This window comes from Metopolophium dirhodum, chromosome 9 (assembly GCF_019925205.1).
Source record: "Metopolophium dirhodum isolate CAU chromosome 9, ASM1992520v1, whole genome shotgun sequence".
NCBI lineage: Eukaryota > Metazoa > Arthropoda > Insecta > Hemiptera > Aphididae > Metopolophium > Metopolophium dirhodum.
Genome location: NC_083568.1, coordinates 18,401,366 through 18,425,033, shown reverse-complemented (window position 1 = coordinate 18,425,033; position 23,668 = coordinate 18,401,366). Strand labels below are relative to the sequence as shown.

General features: G+C 30.4%; 3 protein-coding genes across 7 annotated transcripts; all 3 read right to left on the bottom strand.

Moving 5' to 3' along the window:
• Window positions 1-618: 618 nt before the first annotated feature.
• Window positions 619-9,677, bottom strand: LOC132951786 (general transcription factor II-I repeat domain-containing protein 2-like). Of its 4 annotated transcripts, XR_009665412.1 has the most exons (5): window positions 9,333-9,677; window positions 9,157-9,257; window positions 6,013-6,135; window positions 1,305-5,188; window positions 619-788 (listed from the first exon to the last, which is right to left on the bottom strand). XR_009665412.1 is itself a non-coding variant. In XM_061023744.1 (4 exons), the coding sequence occupies exon 4, from the start codon at window positions 4,230-4,232 to the stop codon at window positions 2,871-2,873; it is 1,362 nt and encodes a 453-aa protein (XP_060879727.1). In that variant the 5' UTR covers window positions 4,233-5,188; window positions 6,013-6,135; window positions 9,157-9,257; window positions 9,333-9,677; the 3' UTR covers window positions 619-2,870. The 4 variants fall into 4 exon arrangements, 3 of the variants coding, with proteins under 3 accessions (XP_060879727.1, XP_060879729.1, XP_060879730.1); XM_061023744.1 differs by having other exon boundaries at window positions 619-5,188; XM_061023746.1 differs by having other exon boundaries at window positions 619-5,167.
• Window positions 9,678-11,571: 1,894 nt separating this feature from the next.
• LOC132952779 (endoplasmic reticulum resident protein 44-like) lies at window positions 11,572-19,159 on the bottom strand. Of its 2 annotated transcripts, XM_061025206.1 has the most exons (7): window positions 18,891-19,156; window positions 18,721-18,796; window positions 17,005-17,157; window positions 12,876-13,081; window positions 12,679-12,794; window positions 12,291-12,607; window positions 11,572-12,212 (listed from the first exon to the last, which is right to left on the bottom strand). In XM_061025206.1, the coding sequence occupies exons 2-7, from the start codon at window positions 18,791-18,793 to the stop codon at window positions 11,842-11,844; spliced, it is 1,236 nt and encodes a 411-aa protein (XP_060881189.1). In that variant the 5' UTR covers window positions 18,794-18,796; window positions 18,891-19,156; the 3' UTR covers window positions 11,572-11,841. The 2 variants fall into 2 exon arrangements, with proteins under 2 accessions (XP_060881189.1, XP_060881187.1); XM_061025204.1 differs by having other exon boundaries at window positions 11,572-12,607; window positions 18,891-19,159.
• Window positions 19,160-20,219: 1,060 nt separating this feature from the next.
• On the bottom strand, window positions 20,220-23,541 carry LOC132951988 (uncharacterized). Its single transcript, XM_061024086.1, has 5 exons — window positions 22,607-23,541; window positions 22,198-22,423; window positions 21,202-21,446; window positions 20,820-21,016; window positions 20,220-20,737 (listed from the first exon to the last, which is right to left on the bottom strand). The coding sequence occupies exons 1-5, from the start codon at window positions 22,745-22,747 to the stop codon at window positions 20,446-20,448; spliced, it is 1,101 nt and encodes a 366-aa protein (XP_060880069.1). The 5' UTR covers window positions 22,748-23,541; the 3' UTR covers window positions 20,220-20,445.
• Window positions 23,542-23,668: the final 127 nt, after the last annotated feature.

Sequence of the window (23,668 nt, the reverse complement as noted above, 5' to 3'; positions counted from 1 at the left end):
GCGGGTAATGAGTAATTACCGCGCTGACATATATTTAGGCCACGGGCGCACACGAATTGCATACCAAAACAGGTAAACGAACTTTTTTTTTATCTGTCCATAAAGTTGGTGGGAATTGTGCATCAGTTTCTACATAGTTTTTAAGTAAATAATCGTCCAAAATTAGACGTAGGAGAATTTTCTATATAACTATTGTTCCTATATATATTATATTAGTTTATATTTTTTTATGTTGTACATACATTATTAGACATAGTATATAGTACATACACATATTATTTGGTGTGCAATCGTGTTGTGATTTTATCAGGTAAAAAGGGATTGGGGCGCAATCGTGTTGTAGCGATTTATGTTACTTACCTTTTTATCTATAGTTGAGTGGTTCCTAAAGTGATATTGAAATAACAAAGATTGTCAGGTTATATAAAAAAAATAAATTGTAAAAAATATAATATCATAATATAAAACGTCATATTCACATATTTAAAAAATATTTTATTTTCATATTGTACAATGTACCTACATATTCTAAAATAGACCGAACTAGAGAAAAATATAATTTTTTTAAATTATTTGTATTTTTAATCTCTGAGAAATATTATGACGTATAAAATCAAATCCAAGAATAGCTGTATTACACGTTATAATACTTCACGTGATATCGCAGTGTTTTAAGTTTTTTCAATGTACTTACTTTACACTTATGTTGATAACAATTTTTGTTCCTTGGTCAAAAAAAATTTAGTATACGATTTCTCATCTGATTTCTTACCCCTGTTACAAAACAACTGCGAAAGAATATATAATATACATAAGTACGAGTACCAATACAATATATTCTTTATTCACGATTATCACAAGACACGTAAATTAATTTTAAACTAGAGTGTTAATTTATAATAATAATAATTAATAATATACCTGTAATATATTAAATAAAAATTTATAAGACTGCATATTTATTTATTTATTTTATTTATTTCATTTCTCGGTAACAAGAATACTGGGCCCCTCTGACACTCTCGTGAGGGAGCCCAAAATATATAATTGAGTAGATCATTTATCAATATAGGATTTACAGTATAGTCATCTTAAATCTAGGCAAACATTTTATTTCAACACACGTACCGCTACATTTTATATATTATAGGGACAGGATATATCTAACGCAACAAAAAATGCGCCTGACGAACTTTTTAGTCTGACTCCACAGAGAACGGGGTTTAGATTTAATTGCGGTTACCGAGGTTACGTTTCATCGCTATGGTGTGCGTGTAGGGGCGGGGGGGGGGGGTATCACCTACCTGCAGGTCCTGCCAATAAGTGAGCGCCTCAATCACTATACTGTCACGTGAAGTGGTTTCGTCGGGGTGTTTTCGGACTCAGCCAAAACATGCATCGGGGCGGACTCGACCTCGGCGGCTCCAAACCACATTGCAATGTAGTCTGGCATTTAAGTGGAACCTTTCCGTGGCCGCGGATCCGTGAGATCGCGTCTTGCCTTCACGTCTGAAGTGGCCAGTCGAACCGGCATCGACGAGACAGAAATGGATTTTGACTTCTGCTGCTGCGACAGGCGTTGCTCACGATTTATAAAATTATAAATAATAGAAATATAACGCTCGACAAAACGCACCGCAGTGATGACAGAAATATATAGGTAATAATATAATATGTTCGATATTATAATATGATATATTAAGTATATTTACTATTTAGTATATAACATGTATAATGTATATACGTATACCACACGCCGTGTCTCGTCTAAACTTCTCACGTCTATACTCTATAATATTGGTACATACAATATACATAATAAATAATAATAATATACATATAAATATCAGAAGTATTAGATTGCATTTTGATGAACTAACATTGTATTTAAATTCTTATAATTTTAACTATAGGAACTCTGAATAAAAGTGACGGAGTAACTATTCTTATAAAAGAAAATATTATGTAGGTATCTATTACATTAAATCAGTGGCCTGTTAAAAAATTTTCAGATGGGGATGCTCCTGTTGCCCCTCCCCACCGGCCACAAGTATTAAAATTATAGAATTATAAATTATGAATCAAATTTTTACACTCTAGAACAGGGGTCACCAATTAATATTTTCCGCGGGCCACATTAAGAATTCGGAAAATTCTCGCGGGCCATAAAAATTCAAATTTCATAATAATTATTATAATATGCCGGTTGGTCAAAAATACTTTATTTCTAAAAAAAAAATATGTACACTTATTAATTATTATGTAACTAAAACTAATGCAAATATAATTAAATTTAATAAATATATGAAACAATTATCAATTAATATTTTCAATGAGAAAAATGGCAGATCTTGCTTTCAACTAGCTGCTTTAAGTCGGGGTTATGGTTTGTGGTAGCTATCTTCATCATCATTTCAAGGTGTTCGTTGGTGAGTCGGGATCGGAATTTGTTTTTGATATAATTCATTTTTGAAAAAGCAGACTCACAGACGTATGTGGAGCCAAACATTGTACACATTTTCACTGTCAATAATTTCAACATCGGGTATTTCTTTTCAGATACATATTTCAACCAAAATTCATCATAATATGTAGAATCAATTTCAGTTTTTGAATACTTTTCATTATACAAATTTTTTAGGACATCATCTGATTGAAATTCAATTATTTCCATTTGAAGATGTGCTCTATTGCAGTTGAAAACATTTTCTGCTTCGTTAATCCATTCACCATCAGGCTGCAGAGTAAAACTACTGTTCAATAGTTGTACAACGTTTTTGATTTTTCTGAAATCAGCAAAGCGTCTTTCGAATTCAGTTTTTAAACTTTCCAAAAACTTCGTAAAATTTGTCATATCAATCTCGTGATTTTCATCTACAAATTTTTTTCAAGTTATGAAAATGTAAACGTTCATTACCAACATCTTGTAAAAAAAAGTCAATTTTTCTACAAAAACAATTTACCTCAGAAACTAAATGGCAAATTAGTTTCTGATTACCTTGAAGTTTCAAGTTGAACGAATTTATGTGTTGAAATATATCTGTCAAAAACGCAATAGTTGCTATGTTACTATTATCACTGATAAATTCGTGATAGTCTTTGGCAGACAAATGTGTACTCTGAATTAAAAATAGTTCAATTTCATTCAGTAAGTTAAAAAACCTTTGCAAAACATTTCCTTTGCTCAGCCATCTCACATTATTATGAAGTAATAAATCGTCAAACTGAGTATCATTTTCTTGAACGAGTGCCTTAAATAGTCTGTGCTGGAGTGAAGATTTTGCACGTATAAAATTAACAATACTCATTACTGTTTTCATAATTTTTTCCAAACACGGATCCAGTTTGCAGCAAAGGACGCTTTGATGAATGATACAATGGTACGATAAAAGATCAGAGTTGCATTTAGGGTCATTTCTTAATCTTTGAACAAAGCCTTGATGAGCGCCAATCATCGCTGGTGCACCATCGGTTGTAACAGAGATAATTTTTTTCAAATTTAAATTTTCTGTTTCAAAATACAATACTACAGCATTGTACAAATCATTTCCTTTGCTGGTCCCTGATAACGGCAAAAGTGTCAATAACTCTTCGTAAAATGCCCCACTGATATTGCTCAAGTATCTCACGTGAATTATTAGCTGAGATGTATCTGTGATATCACAAGATTCATCCAAGGCTATAGAATAAAAATCAGCAGTAGATAGATCTTGTTTCAACTGATTGTGATTATCTTTGGCCAGTACTTCAGTATTTCTCGTGTTAGTGGATGCTGATATTGGGATATGACGAAAAGTTTCGACAATTTCCTTTTTATTTTCAAACAGTATATTTACAGATTGAAGCATACATTCTTTAACAATATCAGCATCTGTAAATGGCTTCATATGTTTACCGAGTATCCACGAAATTTGTAAAGATGCCTGTGCACATTTCTGTTGTTCAGTCATTGCATGGCTCAAAATTTGAGTTGCCGATTTATATTTCATTTTTAGATTTTCAATTTTTGTTTTACGAATGCCAGTACCCAATGGGAATTTTTCGGCAAATGACTTGTGTGTCTCATAATGACGTTTGATATTAAACACTTTCATAACAGCCACTGTTTGATTACAAATTAAACAAACAGGTAAGGCACCTACTCTATCTGGTAAAATAAAACAATATAAGTCCATCCATTCAGGACAAAACTGTCTATTTTCATTTTCTACTTTTCTTCTTTTTCTATCCATAGTCAAATTAAAACAAAGAATAATATATTATTTAATTACGAAAATTAATAAACAAAACGGAACGGACGAACAAAAATTACGTCGCAGCGGACACCACCGTCTCACCGATAACTGACGGACTGACGTGTAGTACGTATATTAATATGTGTGACTTAACGAGTTGTCGACTTGTCGTAATGAAATTTCAAATAAATAATAAAACAGATAAGATAAGATATGCTTCACGGCTAGTATAATATTTGTTGCAGCCGAAAAAACCTAATAATGCAGTAATAATGTACAAAGATAAGAAATTACCTGCAACATTTATTATTACAACAGTCGCGCTTTATAATAAGTACGTATTAAATTATTGGATTTTCCTCTCAGTCTGCGGGCCGGTTAAAATGCATTCGCGGGCCGGATGCGGCCCGCGGGCCGCCATTTGGTGACCCCTGCTCTAGAACAACCAATCTCGTGTATGTACTCGAGACATTCCAGCTTGCTGTTAATTATGGCCAATATTTCTTTATCAAAGATCATCAGACTGTAGTACTGTACAGTGCACACGGCAGGCGGTGGTTGTCCCGTTCGTGGATATAGGCGCTCAATCATCCATGTTCAGCTGGCAACAGTTACAAAACTGTTGTTGATCGTGACCGTGGTCTTCAGTACATCTGATCTCGATGACCGTTATTTTTTATGATTTTCCAACGAGACCAGCGGCACTGGAGGATATATGCACTGCACATCGTAGATAAATAAATATTTTTATATAATTAATTTTTTTTATAATCTATAGATATATATATAGATATAAAATGTTTTGTTTAAATTAATATAACCGGTGATTTAAACTAAGATAATATTCTGATTTATTTTATTACAAAAATCATTAGAAAAGTCCTCTTGTACATCAGCAAACTCTCCCTCCATGATCATTGCTCACCATGGGCCTATGAATAATAATTATACATCTAAAAATGGTAATACAGTATTAGGGGAACATTTCAAGTCCATCTTTTATATTTTTATAAATTGGTATTGCATAAATATTCATTTTCACACTTTTTTTTAGATAATTTTTCGCAATTTATAAGAAAAATAATAACTAGATGAAATATTTCACTAGTAAACTCGCATTAATATTATAGACAGAATAAATATTCTACTCAATACGTGATGATGAAATAATAGTGTATACATATTTGGCTATTTATAAGTTTCTGCCAATTTTTAACTAACAAAAAATTACTTTATGTGAGTCAAATTTAAAAAGTAAGTAAGTTGGTCAAAATACGATTATTGTTATGATATATAATATTTAAAAAAAAAAAAAAAACCATTGATAATTATCTTAACAATTGAAATGTGTATTAACTCTAATATTCCACAATATATAAGTGACAAGCATAATAATTAATGAAAATCTATTTTGGAGGAAGTAATTCACTCAACGAAAGTCTCTGCTCCTGTTGACCTCTTTCCTTATCTTCGCCATATCATACACTTCCTAATTCCTATTCACTCAGTCTCTAGTTACCTACAAGTCATCGTACTTAATTATCGGTGAAAATATTTAAACATCATTGAGCGAATCATCTACTTAAAAGAAGTACCTACATACCAAAAAAAATCATACCTGACCAATTTCCTAATTTTTATCACGACTTTATTGATAGCCAGAATAGTGTGATACCAGTATAGTTACAATATACAAATAATTGAAAAGTCGCGGGCAATTCATCCCCTGATCAATTAACAATAATAAAAAAAAAACTAAAAATAAGAAAATACATACCCCGTGTCCGAATCAAAATCTGCTATAGAACTTAGTCTTCGAAACACTGCAACGTTCACACATTTCAGTCTGCTTATGATATATTATTCGCAGTTGACAAATCTCCACTGACGAATACCATTTCTGAAATAATACGCAGCCTGCAGTAAAATGTTCAACAATATTCTTATGACTTGAGTGTTACAGATATTTATATTTTATATGTATAATTTTTAATTTGTATTATACGTATACCTACCTAACTATTATGTGTTAGTTTGTATTTTAGAGTGGACTACGGGAGCAATGAATGTTTTGATTTTACCATGATGTGTATATAATCATAGATTCTGTTATAACGATTTTCTTATATTGTTGTTATTCAACAACTATTAACCGTCGGTATTTCAAATGTCCATCAAATCTTTAAACTATCATTTTCAATACATTATATAAAATGTTCAAAATATTTCGACTCGTTTTCAGTGCTTAATAGACATTTGAATTAAGAAATGTTTTTAGTTCTGTATTCTATACATGTCAATAAAATTTTATTCGTTGGGTCAAAAAGCTTAAAAATAATACAAAGTTCCTCGTAAGTTGATATAATAGCAGTTAAAAAATATTAGAAACACATAGGCACGTTTTTTTTATAGGCATTTAAAGTTCAAATTTCTAAAAAATTCATCATAATCATTAATCTTGACAATTTGTAAAATATTTTGAAGTCAGATATTTATACAAAAATTTCTTTGTTTACCTATAATATGAAAATGCGAGTGAAAATGTAATACAATTTTCCTCATAAGTAGTTATAATAGCAGTTGAGAAACATTAAGGATTCATAGGCACAAATTTTTTATAAGTAATTAAAGTTCAATTTTTAATAAAATTTATCAAATTGATAATTTAAAAATTATTACAATAAAGTAGTTAAACATTTATAAAATGTTCAACTTTTATTGCTAAGGATCGAAAATTTAAAACAAGAATTCTCTTGAATAGTTCATATTATAACCAAAAAATCTAAATAATCTATTAAAAACAGTTACTTTTTAGTAGTTTTACAGACATTATAAGTTCAAATTTGGAAGAAATTACTTGTTTAAAAAAAGAATAACGATTTTAGTTATTTTGTTGTAATTTAAAAATAGTAGGTATTCGTGGATTTATGAAACTTTTAGAGTATATTATTATAATTTATATACACGATGACAATTTCAAATGTAATTTTTTGGATGACTTAAACCTACTGTTGTAGCCTTGTAGGTTCTAATGCCTAATAGTAAAATAAATTACTTTAATCACGCAATATTATTTATTAGTTATTACTGTCTTTTTTCAGAATCGTTTTCGTTTGTTCGTTTGTAATTTAATATTTTATACATGAATTTATTATTATTAGTAATAATTATAGTACCTAGGAGTGTTTATTTTATTTTATTTATTTATTTAATACTATACCTATATTATATTAATTAATAATTTTTGAACATTGTGTTCGAAAAAATAAAAATAAATGTGATTTTAATTAGAGTCTTGTAATGTACCTACTACCTATATGTAAAAAATAAATAAATATAATAATAACTGTTGAATTATAAGGGACATAGTAGGTGTATGTGTATGTATTACACTATTTATATAGGTTAGGTATAATAGGTATATACCTAACCTATACGAGTATATGAGTATATTATTCATAAGTTCGCACACGTCAGGATAGGCAGTTGACCATTCCGTGAATATTACTTTTATGTGTACATGGTTATTGGTTATATGTCCCTATAATACCTATGGTATAGATATTAGGTGAACAATAGAAGTTAAGTATGTTACATTAAATTAATAGTTACCTATAACTTATAACGTATTTGGAAAAAAAATTACCAGATATAAATTAAAATTGTATCTTATGCCTATTATCAGTCATTATTAACATATATTTCTATAAATTAAACCAAAACATATAAGTCTATTTCAATTACCCTATATATAGGTATTCACCTGTTAATTATAATTATTCTACGACCGGGGACTGGAAAAACGATGACGACGTTTATATCTCGCGTATTTTATACATTTCTATAGTTCAGAACTAAAATATGCGCCTACAACACTTGGATAGCATATTTTTCATGACATAAAATATTTATTTTAAGTCTTAAAAGTAAATTTAAGCCCCATAAGGATATGAAAACAAACTTATTTTAATTATCGACTCTTTCGGCCGCGGAATTCGTGACGTGTGTGAACTGAGACGCCGATGAGGAAAAGCTCCAGAATACAGAACTTAAAATATTGTGATTTATGAAAAATAAAATTATACGGAACGCAGTAAGTTTTTTGCTCATATCTCATGGTAGTATAATAAAATTGATACTAGTGATGGGTACCTGATTGTTTAGTTAAATTATTTACACGATTTCAATAAAAAAAAATTCTATAAAGTATAAACATCCGCATTTCTATTAACTATAAATTCTTAATAGTGCAAGCTATACACATTGCTATACATATTACGTTATTACATATATTTTTCAAAAAAATTATTTAAAAAAACGAGAATAATTCCTATTTTATGTCACACGGGTTGATCTAGCAACTGACTGCTACGACAACTGTGCAATTTTTTTTAAGCATAATCCGTTTTGAAAACGTCCAGAAAAGAGTTTGTTTTAAGACTGTGTTTCATGATAACAACTAATTTAATTTAAAGTGTATTGTTATATTATATTATAATGAAAAATAATAATTATAGTAAAATATATAATTGCAAAACATTTAATACCTATATATCTAGCCATCTAGGGTATAAACTACACTAAAAAGATGTAAGTATGCTAATAAAATATATGAGGTGTATAATGTATTTATGTAATTAAAATATAAAGATTAATAACATTATATTGTTTTAAATACTTCGCACTAAGGTGATGCCCGGCGTATAGTATAGGCAAAATGCAATATGTAATATGCAAAAAGGTACGTATTAAACTTGGCGTGGTGAAACGAAGACGGTCTCGCGTATTTTATACATTGCGCTTTTGGGATTTAACTTATAAATGCTCTACTTCACCGAGTCAATAGATTGTCCGTGCAGGCGATAAATATTTAATTTAAGTAAATATAAAATTGTACCTAATAATATGAAAACAAACTTACGCGTAAACATCGGCTCTTCCGGTGAAACCTAGCTAGAGTGCCGCCATCGCCGAAGAAACAGCTATCTTTATCCATCTTCATCTCGCTCCAATGAGCTGAAACTTGAAAGTATCGAAATATGAAAATAACCTGATCATAATTCATAACGAAATTTGCGAGTACGTGTTAAAACTTACATTATAATATATACGGTTTATCGAACTGTCCGTTTTTTGTTCACTGAAATCAAATTCAATATATTATATGTACCTATAATACAATGGTATTTGCTGAAATTATTAGAATTGTTAATCGTCGCCGACGAATTTCGACAATTGACGATTGCCATAGACATAATAAAATATATTATTTACTATGATAAATCCATAGAACTTATATATAATGCTCAGTACCTATACGGTATATTGGTAAATCGTATGTTCTTTTACAGAAATCTTTGTGATCTGCAAAGTGCAATGTAGGTACCCTATTCTGGTTTTCTATTTCAGTTATAGTTCACATGCCAAATTTAACTATACAAACTAGTCCGCAAGTTTATAGACATTGCAATATATTCTCCCGCCAGTGCCCATATAGACACAGTGTTTAAATAGTTATATTTTTTTTGGTATCCATACTATCTACCTAATTAAATTACAATATGAATTATTATAAGTTACCTATGTAGGTACTTGTCCAAAACTCGACTAGCGGGATTTAACACGTTGATGGACTACAGTACGACCGACAACATAACCTAACCTAATCTTTTTTATGCAAAATTATTTTTCGTCACACCTGCACCGAAAGTTTGGTTTTCGATAGCGGTTGAAGCGTTGGAAAGCGTCCTTTTTTTCCGTCCAGCGGGTGGTAAACTGGGAATCCCTAATAGTGCCGGGTGGCAAAGTGAAAATCCCCAAAAATGCACATTTCACACCCACCCACATTTCACGTACAGTCACTGAAATCTATACCATGGTCGTCGGTTCCTTACAAATTATAAACTTTTGGTTACATCTCATAATCATATTATAACCTCCATGCGTGACGCTTAAAATAAATAAAACCAAATCGTTTCTTTCATCGTCAGTCGTATAATTATAGTCTAGTTGTTGCATAGATCTCTGCATTAGCTTTGCCGTTATCGATGAATGCAGCGGCGTGACAAAAAATAGTATGTGTGGCTCGTGTGGGAAGGCAATTTCAGTCTTTGGACCGCGACTGAAATTGCTCACTTTGTACATCAATTGCATATCTTTGACTTTGGTCACAAGCATATTTGTCGTAAAGTCGGTTACAGAGAAAATCTCGAAAAATCGTTTTTGAGCATCTTTGCAGTGTTGCCAACTGTTATGCGTACACTTTTTTGTAGAGGACTTTTGAGGAGTTATTCAGGACACTAAAATAGACCTAAATGCTAAGAACACACTAATACCTTTTGTATGAATTATTCCCCGGTTTGGTCTTTTTTTCAACTAATTTCAGTGGATTATTATGACTATAATACACCACGAAACTTTAATACTAAGTACGAATTTCTATAGAGCTTGTCATCACACATATTATGACTATAAAAAAATTCAAAATTAAATACAATTATTAAATCTCGTAACTATGCTACTAAATCTAGAAATTATCACTAAATAGGTAAAATAGTTTTTAAGTACATTTTAAATCTAGACTGATCTAAAATAGACGTCCAGATTAGTGAGGATATATAAAGCACACGAGTTCGACATTGTGCACTTCTGCAGTATATGTTACGTCCCAACCGACGTCGATATATACATCAACGCAGAAATGAAATACGTGATATGTACTAGGTATGATGAATGTTTATTAACGTAGTACAAAATTACGATGTTATGATATATGGTGGAAAAGAGTGGTGTTACGACTCTTTAAGATAGAATTTAAACTGTGAGTGGCGTTACGACCTGACTCTGAATGTCCCTAACCGTCTGAAGAGCTCTTGTCCTGGGCTTCTATATATATGATTGTGTCCTTTGGAGTGGGTGGTTGTAGTAGTGGCTAAGCTCGGTCATGAGACAGAGTTCGGGTCTCGTATTTGGTATGCTGGTCGACTCGTATCCTGCGCATGGGTGTTGGCTTTCCAGGAAAGATACGTGTGACGACACCTTCTATAGTTTAATTGTTTTCTCTGCGCTTTTGCAACGACCTCCGCATGTTATACTATACTAATTGCCTTATTAGTTATAGTGTCAAATATTATTAGATACGTGCAGCGCGCTGTACATAGTTAATATATGACTACTTAATACGTGGGTACGTAACATATATATATATATTGATATATAATATAAGTATTAAGTGGCTTAGCGGACGTACCGTCCTCTTTGCTACGTAAATGGTAAATGCGATGTAAATGGAAAATCAGTATGTGACGAATTTAAATTTACATTTTAACAATCTATAATTTAAAATAATCTTAAACAAAATTATATTTTAATTATTTTTATACATTGTATTTAAAAAAGTTCAATCAAATCCATTTTATTAATATTTTTTAGATTCTGAGTGGAGCAAGGAAGCTAGTGGTTTTACAATGGTAAGAATAATAAACAAGCAATGAAAGTTTTGTTTTATACATTTATAGATCTGTTTGTACAAGAATATGGGCCCACATTATTACATTTTCATATTGTGTTGACATTTTTTTATAGATATCTTACACACAGATCCATTTTACTCATCAAATAGACTAACACAAAAATAATCTTCTACAGAGTCTGGCATATAATTTCTATCAATTTTCTCTGGTTTGCTTGAAAATTCACAAAATAAATTAAATCGATAGACAGGATGTATACATCTACTTTTATCTCGACGTTCGTTACTATAATACTTGAAATTGTGATTATTTGTAAAAAAATCTTTTATTAATACTTTCAGTTGCTGATAAGACATCAAGCTGGTGACATTATAATTTTCTGGAAACTGATAGATTGTACCACGACGAACCAAAAGTAGAAATGGTAAATCAGTTTGAGATTTTTCAATTTCTTGTAAATGTTTAGAAAATAGTGCACCATTTGCTGTCAGGAAATTAATTTGATCTGAAACAATAATAAAACAAATAGGTACAGTAACTGTATCCTTATGAACATGATTTTTCATCAGTATATAGAACATACTATAAGTATTATTGCAATATTCTTTTAAAACCGTTTTAATATTATCCTTGAACCGTTTAACGGGTTTGAGATCGTCTGGATTATAAAACAGAATAAGAGATGGTGGACGATCTTTTAGCATCTCTTCAGCATTATCAAATGTAATTTCACTCGTTGAATATAGAATATTTTTTTCTCCCCAATTATAAAGTGATTCGTAATCTGATGAATCACCACTAAATATTTCTTGTTCAAATTCTGGAGATGGTTGGTTGGAGATCTTGAATATGATTAATGATTCGTTCTGGTTATCAGAGTACATAGTACAAAATTCTTCTCTGTCAACAAAAATATATATAGATATAGATCGATAGTTACTAACTATGAAAAACTAAAAATAGTCGTTTACCCAAATCCAGCATAAAACTGACAATCACCCATAAAAACCATTGAACATTTCTTAAATATTTGATAATCGGGTGAATTTTTATTTTTGAAGTATCCAATCATAAATTTCTCGTAGGCCTTGATCGATATATAAAGTAAAAATAACACACAAATGTAAACACAATTAATACAATTTTAAAAAATAACGAATCAACTTACGTTGGTAGGATTATTAGGAATGCATATACTAGATATTTCTGATATAGAATCATCTAGTAGTTTTTGAATATAAGATACTATGTTTGAAACTGTTATGTCACTGATAAAACTTTTTGTAGCAAGCTTTCCATTTATGAATAATCTTACACTTGGTTTGTAATAAAAAGGTAGATTGGAGTAATGTGGGGTACTATAATATTCAGTCCCTAAAAATGTAAATGTTATTTGTTAACATACAACTTAAAAAATTATTTTTATAATTATTTAAACAGAATAACAAATACTCATAAGGGGGACGGAGTGGCCGAGCGGACTAAGGCGTCGGCTGCAACGCAGCCGACCCGAGTTCGATACCTTGGCCGTGGGTGGCATTTTTCTTCGGGCAAGTCACGGTGTCCGGAGAACAATTACCGCCATCCCCCCACCTGGGGAACGGCAGAAACCTACGGGTGCCCCATTAGAAATTCTGCCAAAACACAACACACACGTGTACCAACCTACCCAATTTAAAAAACCTACACCTCAATAACCAATGTTACCGCGGGTTACCCAATAAAAAAAAAAAAAAAAATACTCGTAAGTCGACATTCCCTTATACATTTTTAAATAATTATTTGGTAGTTTAAACTTATAAAAGTCGATACATGATTATAATATAAAAAAAAGGTGGATAAGTGGATGTCGCTCTGCTGTACAGTAGGTTACAAGTGGGTCACTGTAATGGATGGTGTGAAATTTGAATTCAATGATATAATACCATTGTATAAGAAAAACGATTCTGAGCGAAAACGGTCAGTCAGCCTATGATAGGAGCCTATGAAATAAGTACCTATATTTGATGATATTATTGTGAATAAAGTAATTTATATATATAACCCATTTACGTGGAGCCTTGTTTTTAATTTTCAATCCTTAGCCGTAAAAGTTAAACATTTTATACATTTTTAACTACAAAATAATTAATAAACTATAAATTTGATAAATGTTGTCGACATTTGAACTTTAAATGCTTATAAAAAAAAATTTTGCCAATGGAATTTTTAATATTTTTCAACTGCTATTAGAACGATATATCAGGAGCCTTTTATTAAATTTTCACGATTTTTTACCCAACAAATATAATTTTATTGATATTTATAGAAAAAAAAACTAAAAAAAAAAGGTGGATAAGTGGATGTCGCTCTGCTGTACAGTAGGTTACAAGTGGGTCACTGTAATGGATGGTGTTAAATTTGAATTCAATGATATAATATCATTGTATAAGAAAAACGATTCTGAGCGAAAACGGTCAGTCAGCCTATGATATTACCAAGTATATTTGATGATATTATTGTGAATAAAGTAATTTATAAATAACCTATTTACGTGGAGCCTTGTTTTCAATTTTCAATCCTTAGCTATAAAAGTTGAACATTTTATAAATTTTTAACTACAAAATAATTATTAAATTATAAATTTGATAAATTCTGTCCAAATTTGATCTTTAAATGCTTATAAAAAAAAACTGTGCCTATGTATTTTCAATATTTTTCAACTGCTATTGTAAAAATATATCAGGAGTCTTGTATTAAATTTTTATACTTTTTGGCCCAACAGATAAAACTTTATTGATATTTATAGAAAAAAAAACTAAAAAAATTGAAAACTGAAAATGCCCGTAAACAGCTCAAAAAGTGTCAAAATATTTTCAAAATTGTATGGTGTATAGGAAATGCTAATATAAACATTCAGTGAAATTTTCATGTATCTACAGTTATTCGTTTTTGAATTACAAGAAAATAAGGAAATCGGTACATGAGAAATCGAGTGAATATCTAATGTTGTAAAAATATGAATTTAAAACGCTCATAAAAATTTAATTTGACTTTCTTGTAGAAATTTTTTTTTTGATAAAGTTAGACAAACTTATGAGGAATCTTGTATTAGATTTTAAAATCTTAGATTTAAAAAGAAAATTTTTTATGAATTTCTAACTCAAAATAATTTGCAAATTTTCGTGATTTTTCCGTATTTTTTCAAGATTTGAACTTTAAACGTGTATAAAAAAAAACTGTGACTAAGGATTTTTAATTTTTTTCATCCGCCTTTGAAACAATAACCTAGGAGCCTTCTATTAAATTTTCAAGCTTTTTTACCCAACAAATAAAATTTTATTGATATTTATAGAAAAAAAATTTAAAAAAACTGAAAACTGACAATGTCCGTAAACAGTTCAAAAAAAGTCAAATTATTTTCAAAATTGTATTGTGTATAGAAAATGCAAATATAAACAACCAGTGAAAATTTCATGCATCTACGGTCATTTGTTTTAGAGTTACACCAATAACCAAAATCGATTTTGTTAAAAATCGATTTTGCGTAAAAATTCCCGTTTTTCCTTAATTTTTCTTTTGTTTTTCACATCGCTTTTGAAAACTACTGGGAAATTAAAATTTTGACCTCCCCAATGCACCAACGATATTCACTTTCCCATCGAACAAGATACTGAAGTCGAAAATCGAAGCATTATTTCGACTACTTATCGTGTACACAGACACAAAAATAAAAAAAAAAATAAAAAAAAAAACACACATCATTGTAAAATCAATACATTCATCGTTTCACTCAGAATCTAAAAATTGAAAACTGACAATGTCCGTAAACCGCTCAAAAAGAGTCAAAATATTTTCAAAATGTTATGGTGTATAGAAAATGCTAATATAAACATTCAGTGAAATTTTCAAGTATCTACAGTCATTCGTTTTTTAATTACAATAAAATAAGAAAATTGTTACATGAGAAATCGAGTAAATATCAAATTTTGTAAAAATATAAATTTCAGACGCTCATAAAAATTTAATTTAAGTTTCTTTTAGACATTTTTTTTTTGATAAAGGTAGACAAACTTATGAGTAATCTTATATTACATTTTCAAATCTTAGATTTAAAAAGAAAAATTTTTATGAATTCTCATCAAAATAATTTGCTATTTTTCGTGATTTTTCCGTATTTTGTCAAAATTTGAACTTTAAATGCTTATAATTAAAAACTGTGACTAAGGATTTTTAATTTTTTTCATCTGCCTTTGAAACAATAACCTAGGAGCCTTCTATTATATTTTCAAGCTTTTTTACTCAACAGATAAAATTTTATTGATATGTATAGAAAAAAAAATTTAAAAAATTTAAAACTGACAATGTCCGTAAACAGCTCAAAAAGAGTCAAAATATTTTCAAAATTTTATGGTGTATAGAAAATGCTAATATAAACATTCAGTTTGATTTAGAGTTACACCAAAAACCAAAATAGATTTTCTCAAAAACAGATTTTGCGTAAAAATTCCCGTTTTCCCTTAATTTTTCTTTTGTTTTTCACGTCACGAAAACTACTTGGAAATTTTTACTTTTGACCCCCCAAAGTACCAACTAGATTCACTTCCCTATCAGAAAAGATGCTGTTGAAGAAAATCCAAGCATTTTCACTGTCCTAAAAGGTGATGACAGACACAAAAAAAAAAATTAAAAAATTAAAAAATTAAAAAAAAAACACACATCATTGTAAAATCAATACATTCATCGCTTCGCTCAGAATCTAAAACTGTACAGCAGAGAGGAACCCACTTGTCCACCTAAATTGATTTGATTTTTAGATTCTGAGCGAAGCATTTAAAGTTCAAATTTTGACAACATTTATTAAATTTATAATTTATTAATTATTTTGTAGTTAAAAATGTATAAAATGTTTAACTTTTATGGCCAAGGATTGAAAATTTAAAACAAGGCTCCACGTAAATAGGTTATAATTATATAAATTACTTTATCTACAATAATATCATCAAATATACTTGGTAATATCATAGGCTGACTGGCCGTTTTCGGTCAGAATCGTTTTTCTTATACAATGATTTTATATCATTGAATTCAAATTTAACACCATCCATTACAGTGACCCACTTGTAACCTACTGTACAGCAGAGCGACATCCACTTATCCACCTTTTTTTGTTTGGAAACCACATTGAACTTGTTATTGTTTTTAAATGATGTTATTGTTTTTATGCATCCTCCTTATTTAATTTACAACTGTACTTTGTTCCCAATAAGACATTTACTATTATAAATAAATAGTTAAATAATGAGTTTTATACTTACATGTCCCATGTCGGGATGCTTTTCCAATAACGACTTTCCCCGGATCTGGATAAAGTTCAGAAACTTTCACAGAAACTGTTTTGAAAGTGGATTCGTATATACAAGGATTTTCGTAACAAGAACAGAACAAAAGTACGACCAATTCATTACATTCTAAAATGTAAAAATGAAACAATATGGTAAACAAATTAATAAAAACAATTATAATTTATTATATTATATACCAATATAACTACAATAATGATAATATGGTGTTCATTCAAATAAAACAGTTCGAGTCGGTTCTACTTATGATAATTACAAAGGACTGGGCATACTTTCTCTAAATTTCTTATCTAAAAAATATTCTATTTCATTTACTTTAAAAAATCGTTTTAAATTTGATCCAAATATAAATAAACGTGAATCTATAAGATACGATCTAAATGTCAATTATTCAAAAAAAGGTATTGGTCAGAAATTTGTAGACTAGGTATTTATTTCAATAATCTAGAAATTAATTTTAAGAGGTATCTTAGATTTAATAATTATAGTAATATAAATAAATATTTATCTAATGTTTTTATAACTAATTTGTAATCTTAATTACCTCGTTTATAACTTTCTCGTTATTGATTGTTATTTTTGTTATAAATTGTATATGCTGTGTAATCTCTAAGAAAAGAACTAGCTACCTTCAACTCAAGCTTCGCTTAAAGAAAGTAGCTAAACCAAATTGTTTGTTCAGTATACTTGTACTTGCATTTATATTATATTTAATAAATGGCTTATATTTTTAAAAAAAATGTGTTATAGAGCCGGAATAATTTTTCCGGAGCAATATTTGAGGGGTGACATTCCAAAACGTACTATTGTCTATTGCCAAAATATACAAAATCGAGATACGCATTGATTCTTATAGAAAAAAAGGCGGGAAGTCGATTGGCGCTATCAGAATTAAACTTTAATCATCTGTTCCATGAAAAAAATCGGTTCATAAATGTATACATCATCCAAAACGTACTTATTTACACAGTATCACTATAGGAGATAATATTTAACAAAAACAAAACTGCTCTTCCTGGAAAATCAACTTTATGGCAACAGTACGTTTTGGAATGTCACCCCTCATTTAGCCAAACGGTAATTGTTTTTTAGAAATTTCAGGCTCCAATTGATGAGTAAACAGGAAGACGGAACTCCTCCACTATTTTAATTTTGTTTTTGGGGACCCCAACTATTTTTTTTTACGGGATCGGGGGGACGTCAAACTAATGCCCGAAATATTTAATTAAAATTTGAATATAAATTATTGTCAAGAGGATAATAAATTTTAAAATGTTCAGTTTTAAATATCTAGATATGGAAATATATTTTTAATGAAACAATATATTAATTTAATACTCAAGTGTTGTTTGTTTTGACTACACTACTACAGCACGGCTAACAACGGATTATTATACGAGTTCTATATTGGTTGAATAAAAATCCACACTCACTAACATAGTTCATTAATTTTGTTCCAATATGACCTTATTGCTTAGTACTTATATAAAAGTTGTATACCTATTCCAATTGGTATTGCTATATGCCAAGCTATTTAAAAATATGTGCCTACTGCGAAGGGCTATATGGTTAGGCTTAATCCAGCCCTGACTATCTGTGGGATGAAGGTAATTAACCCTTTGTAACAACCAGGGAACCAATTCGGATACACCGGATATAAGATTAAATTACCAAATATCTTGTAAACATTTTCAGTGTTGATCTGCAAGACTTTACTGCTGCTCTCAGGATTCTCAGACATCATGTCCTAGAATCAATAAGTGAAAAAAATGTAGCCCACCCAAATCTACAGTATTATAAGACTATAAAATAGCGTGTAGTATAGTAACTTGATAATTTACCTGATCTGCAAACACACTACGACGTGAATCGATTCAACCGAATATTATAAATTATAATACCTACTAAGTTTAGGCTTATTAGTAAATTATATTATATTTATAGATAGGTAATACGGACAACCACAAGGTATGGAACAATAGTTGCCACGATTACCGAGGAGCCGACGAAACAAAAAAAAATTCGACGGCAACGGCGCCAAGTCTACGAAGCGTCCGCGGCAAGCGCAACGCGGCCGGTACACTGAATTCTATACTACAGTCTACAGTTAGTATTCGAGTATTCGACACTCACTTCTATTTGTGAATTGCGCAGTACGCAGTACGCATGTCCATGGCCATCTAAAACAATGAAACAATACAATATTGTGTATAAAGCATGCAATGTTTATCTATTGTCACGTGTTAGAAGATATAACATTTATATTCATCATTTTGACTGTAATACACCTCAAATCTTTAATACCAAGTACAAATTTCTATAGAGTTTGTCATCACATATGCGTATATGAATCATTAGTCAAACAGAAATGGCGAAATGTGGTGACTGATATTCGCTTAATGAAACGCGGTTACACCAGGAGTGGCAATATAATATATACAGAGGGCAGACATTTTGCACCAACCTGTGTAATATTTGTCCACAGCTATTGCCTATATGTTAAATTGCCTATTTGTTATATGTTTGGAAAATTACCTATACAATACATCAATACTTATAGGTACATAATGCGCCATGTGTAAGGCGTAAGCCTGTAGATAATAACATACGCAATACTGGTATATTTAGTTCGTCAGTTCGTGTATGACAAATGACAATTAGTAATTAGATAACATATATATATGTTGTCACGGGTATTTTAGTTATGAAGAAATAAAGTAGGTATATTAATAAAAAAAAAAGAAAAACTTTAAAAAAAAAAAATTATTTTGAAAATAACATTTTATGTATAATGGCAAAAAGTTTAATGTCGCTATGAATAATATTTTTGAAAAACAATGAAATAACTAGTTATTTATTTTTGTTTAAATATTAACATTTGAACTTCAAGTACGTTTACCCATAAAACAATTGTACATATTATATTAATTGAGTCAAAATATTTTGAAAATTATAGTCTAATAAATAATTGAACATTTGAAGCCTTAGCTTTGCGACTTTAAAACATTTAATTAGTAATACACTACCCAGTGGTGTACGCAGGGGTAGAGTTCTGGGGTTCAGACCTCCCTGAAATTTATTTTTTCTACAAAAACTTATTTATCACAATTTTGATACACACAGATCAATTGTTGGTCATTATTAATAGATATAAAATAAATTGTCGAATATGACCAGGCTATACAATACATATATTCTGTGACAAAAATTTCTCGGGCATACTAATTTTATAGTGCTGCGACCCAAGCTATACATGCACATATACCTGATTATGGATATAATCGCAAAACAATTAATTACATAAATTATTTAATAATATTATAAAAACATTTTAATTTAAGTACAATGTATAAGGGAATAAAAAATAAATTGTACACCAAATATAGGTATACTGATTTATTTTGTATCCTTTAGAGCTTTCATGATCATAAACTTCGAAACGCCTTTGAGTTGCCCGCATATGGTCGTTATTTCCGATCGAAATTTGCTCAAATCGATAGCTCCGATCACAGACATTAGCAATAACCCAAAGTCTCTGTTAGAAGAATGTCCATGGGCCGCATTTCTGCACAACCCAACCAGACGTTCGGCGTCGACGTTGTTTAGGCTTTTCTGGCAATTGTTCACCAAGTGCAACAAAACTGGTATTTGATACTGATCAAGGCCTTCGCAGTGATTTAAGTATTCGCTGCACAAATCAACAACGGTACAAATCGTATAATAATCATAATAAAACCTACATAGGTAGAAATGTCGAATCAATTTAATACTTTAAAAGAATACACCAATGTTGTTGGTCGAGCGACTGCATGATGTCCACGAGCCAATTCAAATGTTTAACCAGAATCGATTCTTTGTCTATCAGCAATTTGACAAGGAATGATTTGCAAGCGTATTCTGAAAAGTGGACGATCAGTTTGGACAGACTGTCGACGAACCCAGTCAAATTCGACTCGCGTGTTTTGAACTGAAAATAATAAACAATATCGCTATACTTCCGATCGTGGTGACGTTGCAGTTGTCGTTGTAATAAGACAACTTCTTACACATGTATACACATAGCTATAATACACCCATGGCCAATGTGCACGTTTAATATAATATATAGATAAAAAGGAATCACTACATAATAATTTCCAAGTAAGTACACACCCAGGGTAAATATATCTCTTCACAAATTATTTGCGGCTTTACGTCGGTCTGGACAAGTGCTTCGCAAAAACCGTGGCGAGCTCTGTCAGTGACAATTTCCGGCCACACGTCCCCGATTATCTCCGACACGTCTTTTCGATTGCTTCGCTCGGTCTGCAACGCGGATAACAACTCTCCTGCGTCGTAGTCTCCGGCGTTTAACATTTCGACGATTTGTTTGATTGCGTTTTCATGCGGGTCTTCCACTGCAAAAACAAATATAATATAATATTTTAGGTACTTGATCATCGTCCAACAGTTATAGCCTATAGGTAAGGTACTATTATCGAGGACACGACACAGTAAATACTATGATAGGTAACATTAATAAAAAAAAAAAATAAAGTATATTATAGAACAACTATAAAAATACAATAATCACAACAATTAATCAGGGTCAATAAAACGCAGAATTGATCAAATCAGATACAAGCCATATCGCTGCTGCTGAGCCTGCAAGTGTCAACTAAGTGTAAGCGCCACGGTTTATCGTTAAATACTAAAGTTTAGTTGACTACCTACCTAATTTAAGACATCAGTATATTAACCGTTATAATAATATATTTTATATAATATGTTCATCAACCATTATTTTTTTTTCGTATGGTTTAGCCTATCCGTGGCGAGGGGCAGACTGTTTTAACATTAGGTACTTAATTCAAAAACGGAGATGCAGAAATAGCTATTATATAATTATGATAGCTACCAACAAAGCGGAATGCATGCACATTCTAGGTTTAGAAACACGGTTTTAGTGACTAGTGCAGGTTATATAGGTACCGTCGACTGTCGAGTAATTACTAAACATCTCACAGATAAATAGGTACGAGAGGTATAATATATATTATGTGTTTTGAAAGTGTATTGACATTATAATCATTAATCATATTTTACATTGGTACACATTAAATATATTATAATTAGGTAGATATATCGTTGTCAGTGCCATAAACTTACCCTGCGGTTGACTTGGCAGGAAGGAAGATTCGTCGTTGAAATTACCCAAGGCGGCGCCGATGCAGGCAGGCTGAAGCTGCAAGTCGTCGACGACCGCCACTGTAGGTTTAGATTCTACATTCGACGCGTCTGCGCTGGATTTCGGAAAACACGTCTGAACGGAGTTAAAGTCTCCGTCAATATCACTGTCGTCGCTGCTCGAACTGGATATTTCAACTCGCACAGTCTATATAATATATATAAATAAATATGTAATATGTATACGAAAATGTTCACAATAAATAAAATAGTAAATTTAATCTGAAAATTGAAAAGCCCTTCGTTGGCGATCACTGCATAATATAAATATTATATTAGGTTTATCTATACATATTATGTATTATTAATTCATTGAGATATAGGTACATACTTTCGATGAAGCGGCCAAGGACGACAAAAGGACTTTTTTCGGCGTATCTAAGCTACATTGATCCGAGGCAAATTTGTTTAACACTCCGGTCAACAAATCTTCGTTTTCCTTACTAAATGTCCAATTACCCCAGGTTTCCATAAATAGTCTAAATTGTAATGAACTACTTCAGCTGACTCCGAATCGAAGACTTATATGAATACTCTCTGAATTATGTGTTAGGCATATTGTATATTATCAGCGATCTAACATATATTTTAACATAGTATATTGTCTGAAACAGGATGAAAACATACGCGTTTTTAAATTATAATTATGATGTCATGTACTTATGTACCTATATAGTAAATTATAATATACCACATAATATATATATACAGCAATATAACGCTATTATTATAAGAACTAACTTTGAGTTTATGTTACTTGTATAATTTTTTAATTTTATAAATTTACGCCAGACTGCTTTTAACCGTAGTATATTATGTTATACTAGGTATATCTGGCATTCTCTTTATAGTGCAGCCGTCTTTAAATCTACTATAAATTACAATCGATAGATTATAGTGCAACTAATGAAAAAAATGGTTTATTAATTGCTACTTTTTATAATAGTGACTAGTGAGTTTAATCCTATTGTCTTGATATGTTTATATTTTCTATTCTATTCTAAAATTAATTTATCAGAAAATGTTGTGTTGACGTATTGTAACTATGTTAAGAGAGTAACGTTATAAATTATCCAACTAAATTTAATGAATCAAAAAAGGATTTTCCCAGTTCTCTTAGCATTTCATAATACATCAAATATACAGAAAAATTATGAGAATTTTAAATTACATTTGTGTTTGTTATTATAATTGATATAAGTACAACTCAAATTCACTGAACAACTTTGTTAAAACTTGCAAAGTTTGAATGATCGAATGATTGAGCGCTGTAAATTATATTCAAGGGAATATTTTCACTTTCCAAAATCCAATCTATAGGAACAGTCAGGACAGATATTAAATATTAAAGACATAACGATGTTTTAAATAGTTGAGAAAAAAAATTTAAAGT

Excerpts from the sequence above, each read along its gene's own strand:
- LOC132951786 (XM_061023744.1), bottom strand. The coding sequence starts at position 4,232 with ATGGATAGAAAAAGAAGAAAAGTAGAAAATGAAAATAGACAGTTTTGT.
- LOC132952779 (XM_061025204.1), bottom strand. The coding sequence starts at position 18,793 with ATGATGTCTGAGAATCCTGAGAGCAGCAGTAAAGTCTTGCAGATCAAC. Across the intron at positions 17,158-18,720 it reads AAATGTTTACAAGATATTTG|AATGTAATGAATTGGTCGTA; the intron begins GTAATTTAATCT and ends TTTACATTTTAG. Across the intron at positions 12,795-12,875 it reads TTCCTAATAATCCTACCAAC|GCCTACGAGAAATTTATGAT; the intron begins GTAAGTTGATTC and ends ATATCGATCAAG.
- LOC132951988 (XM_061024086.1), bottom strand. The coding sequence starts at position 22,747 with ATGGAAACCTGGGGTAATTGGACATTTAGTAAGGAAAACGAAGATTTG. Across the intron at positions 21,447-22,197 it reads CCTGCCAAGTCAACCGCAGG|TGGAAGACCCGCATGAAAAC; the intron begins GTAAGTTTATGG and ends TTGTTTTTGCAG. Across the intron at positions 20,738-20,819 it reads CATTGGTGTATTCTTTTAAA|CGAATACTTAAATCACTGCG; the intron begins GTATTAAATTGA and ends TGATTTGTGCAG.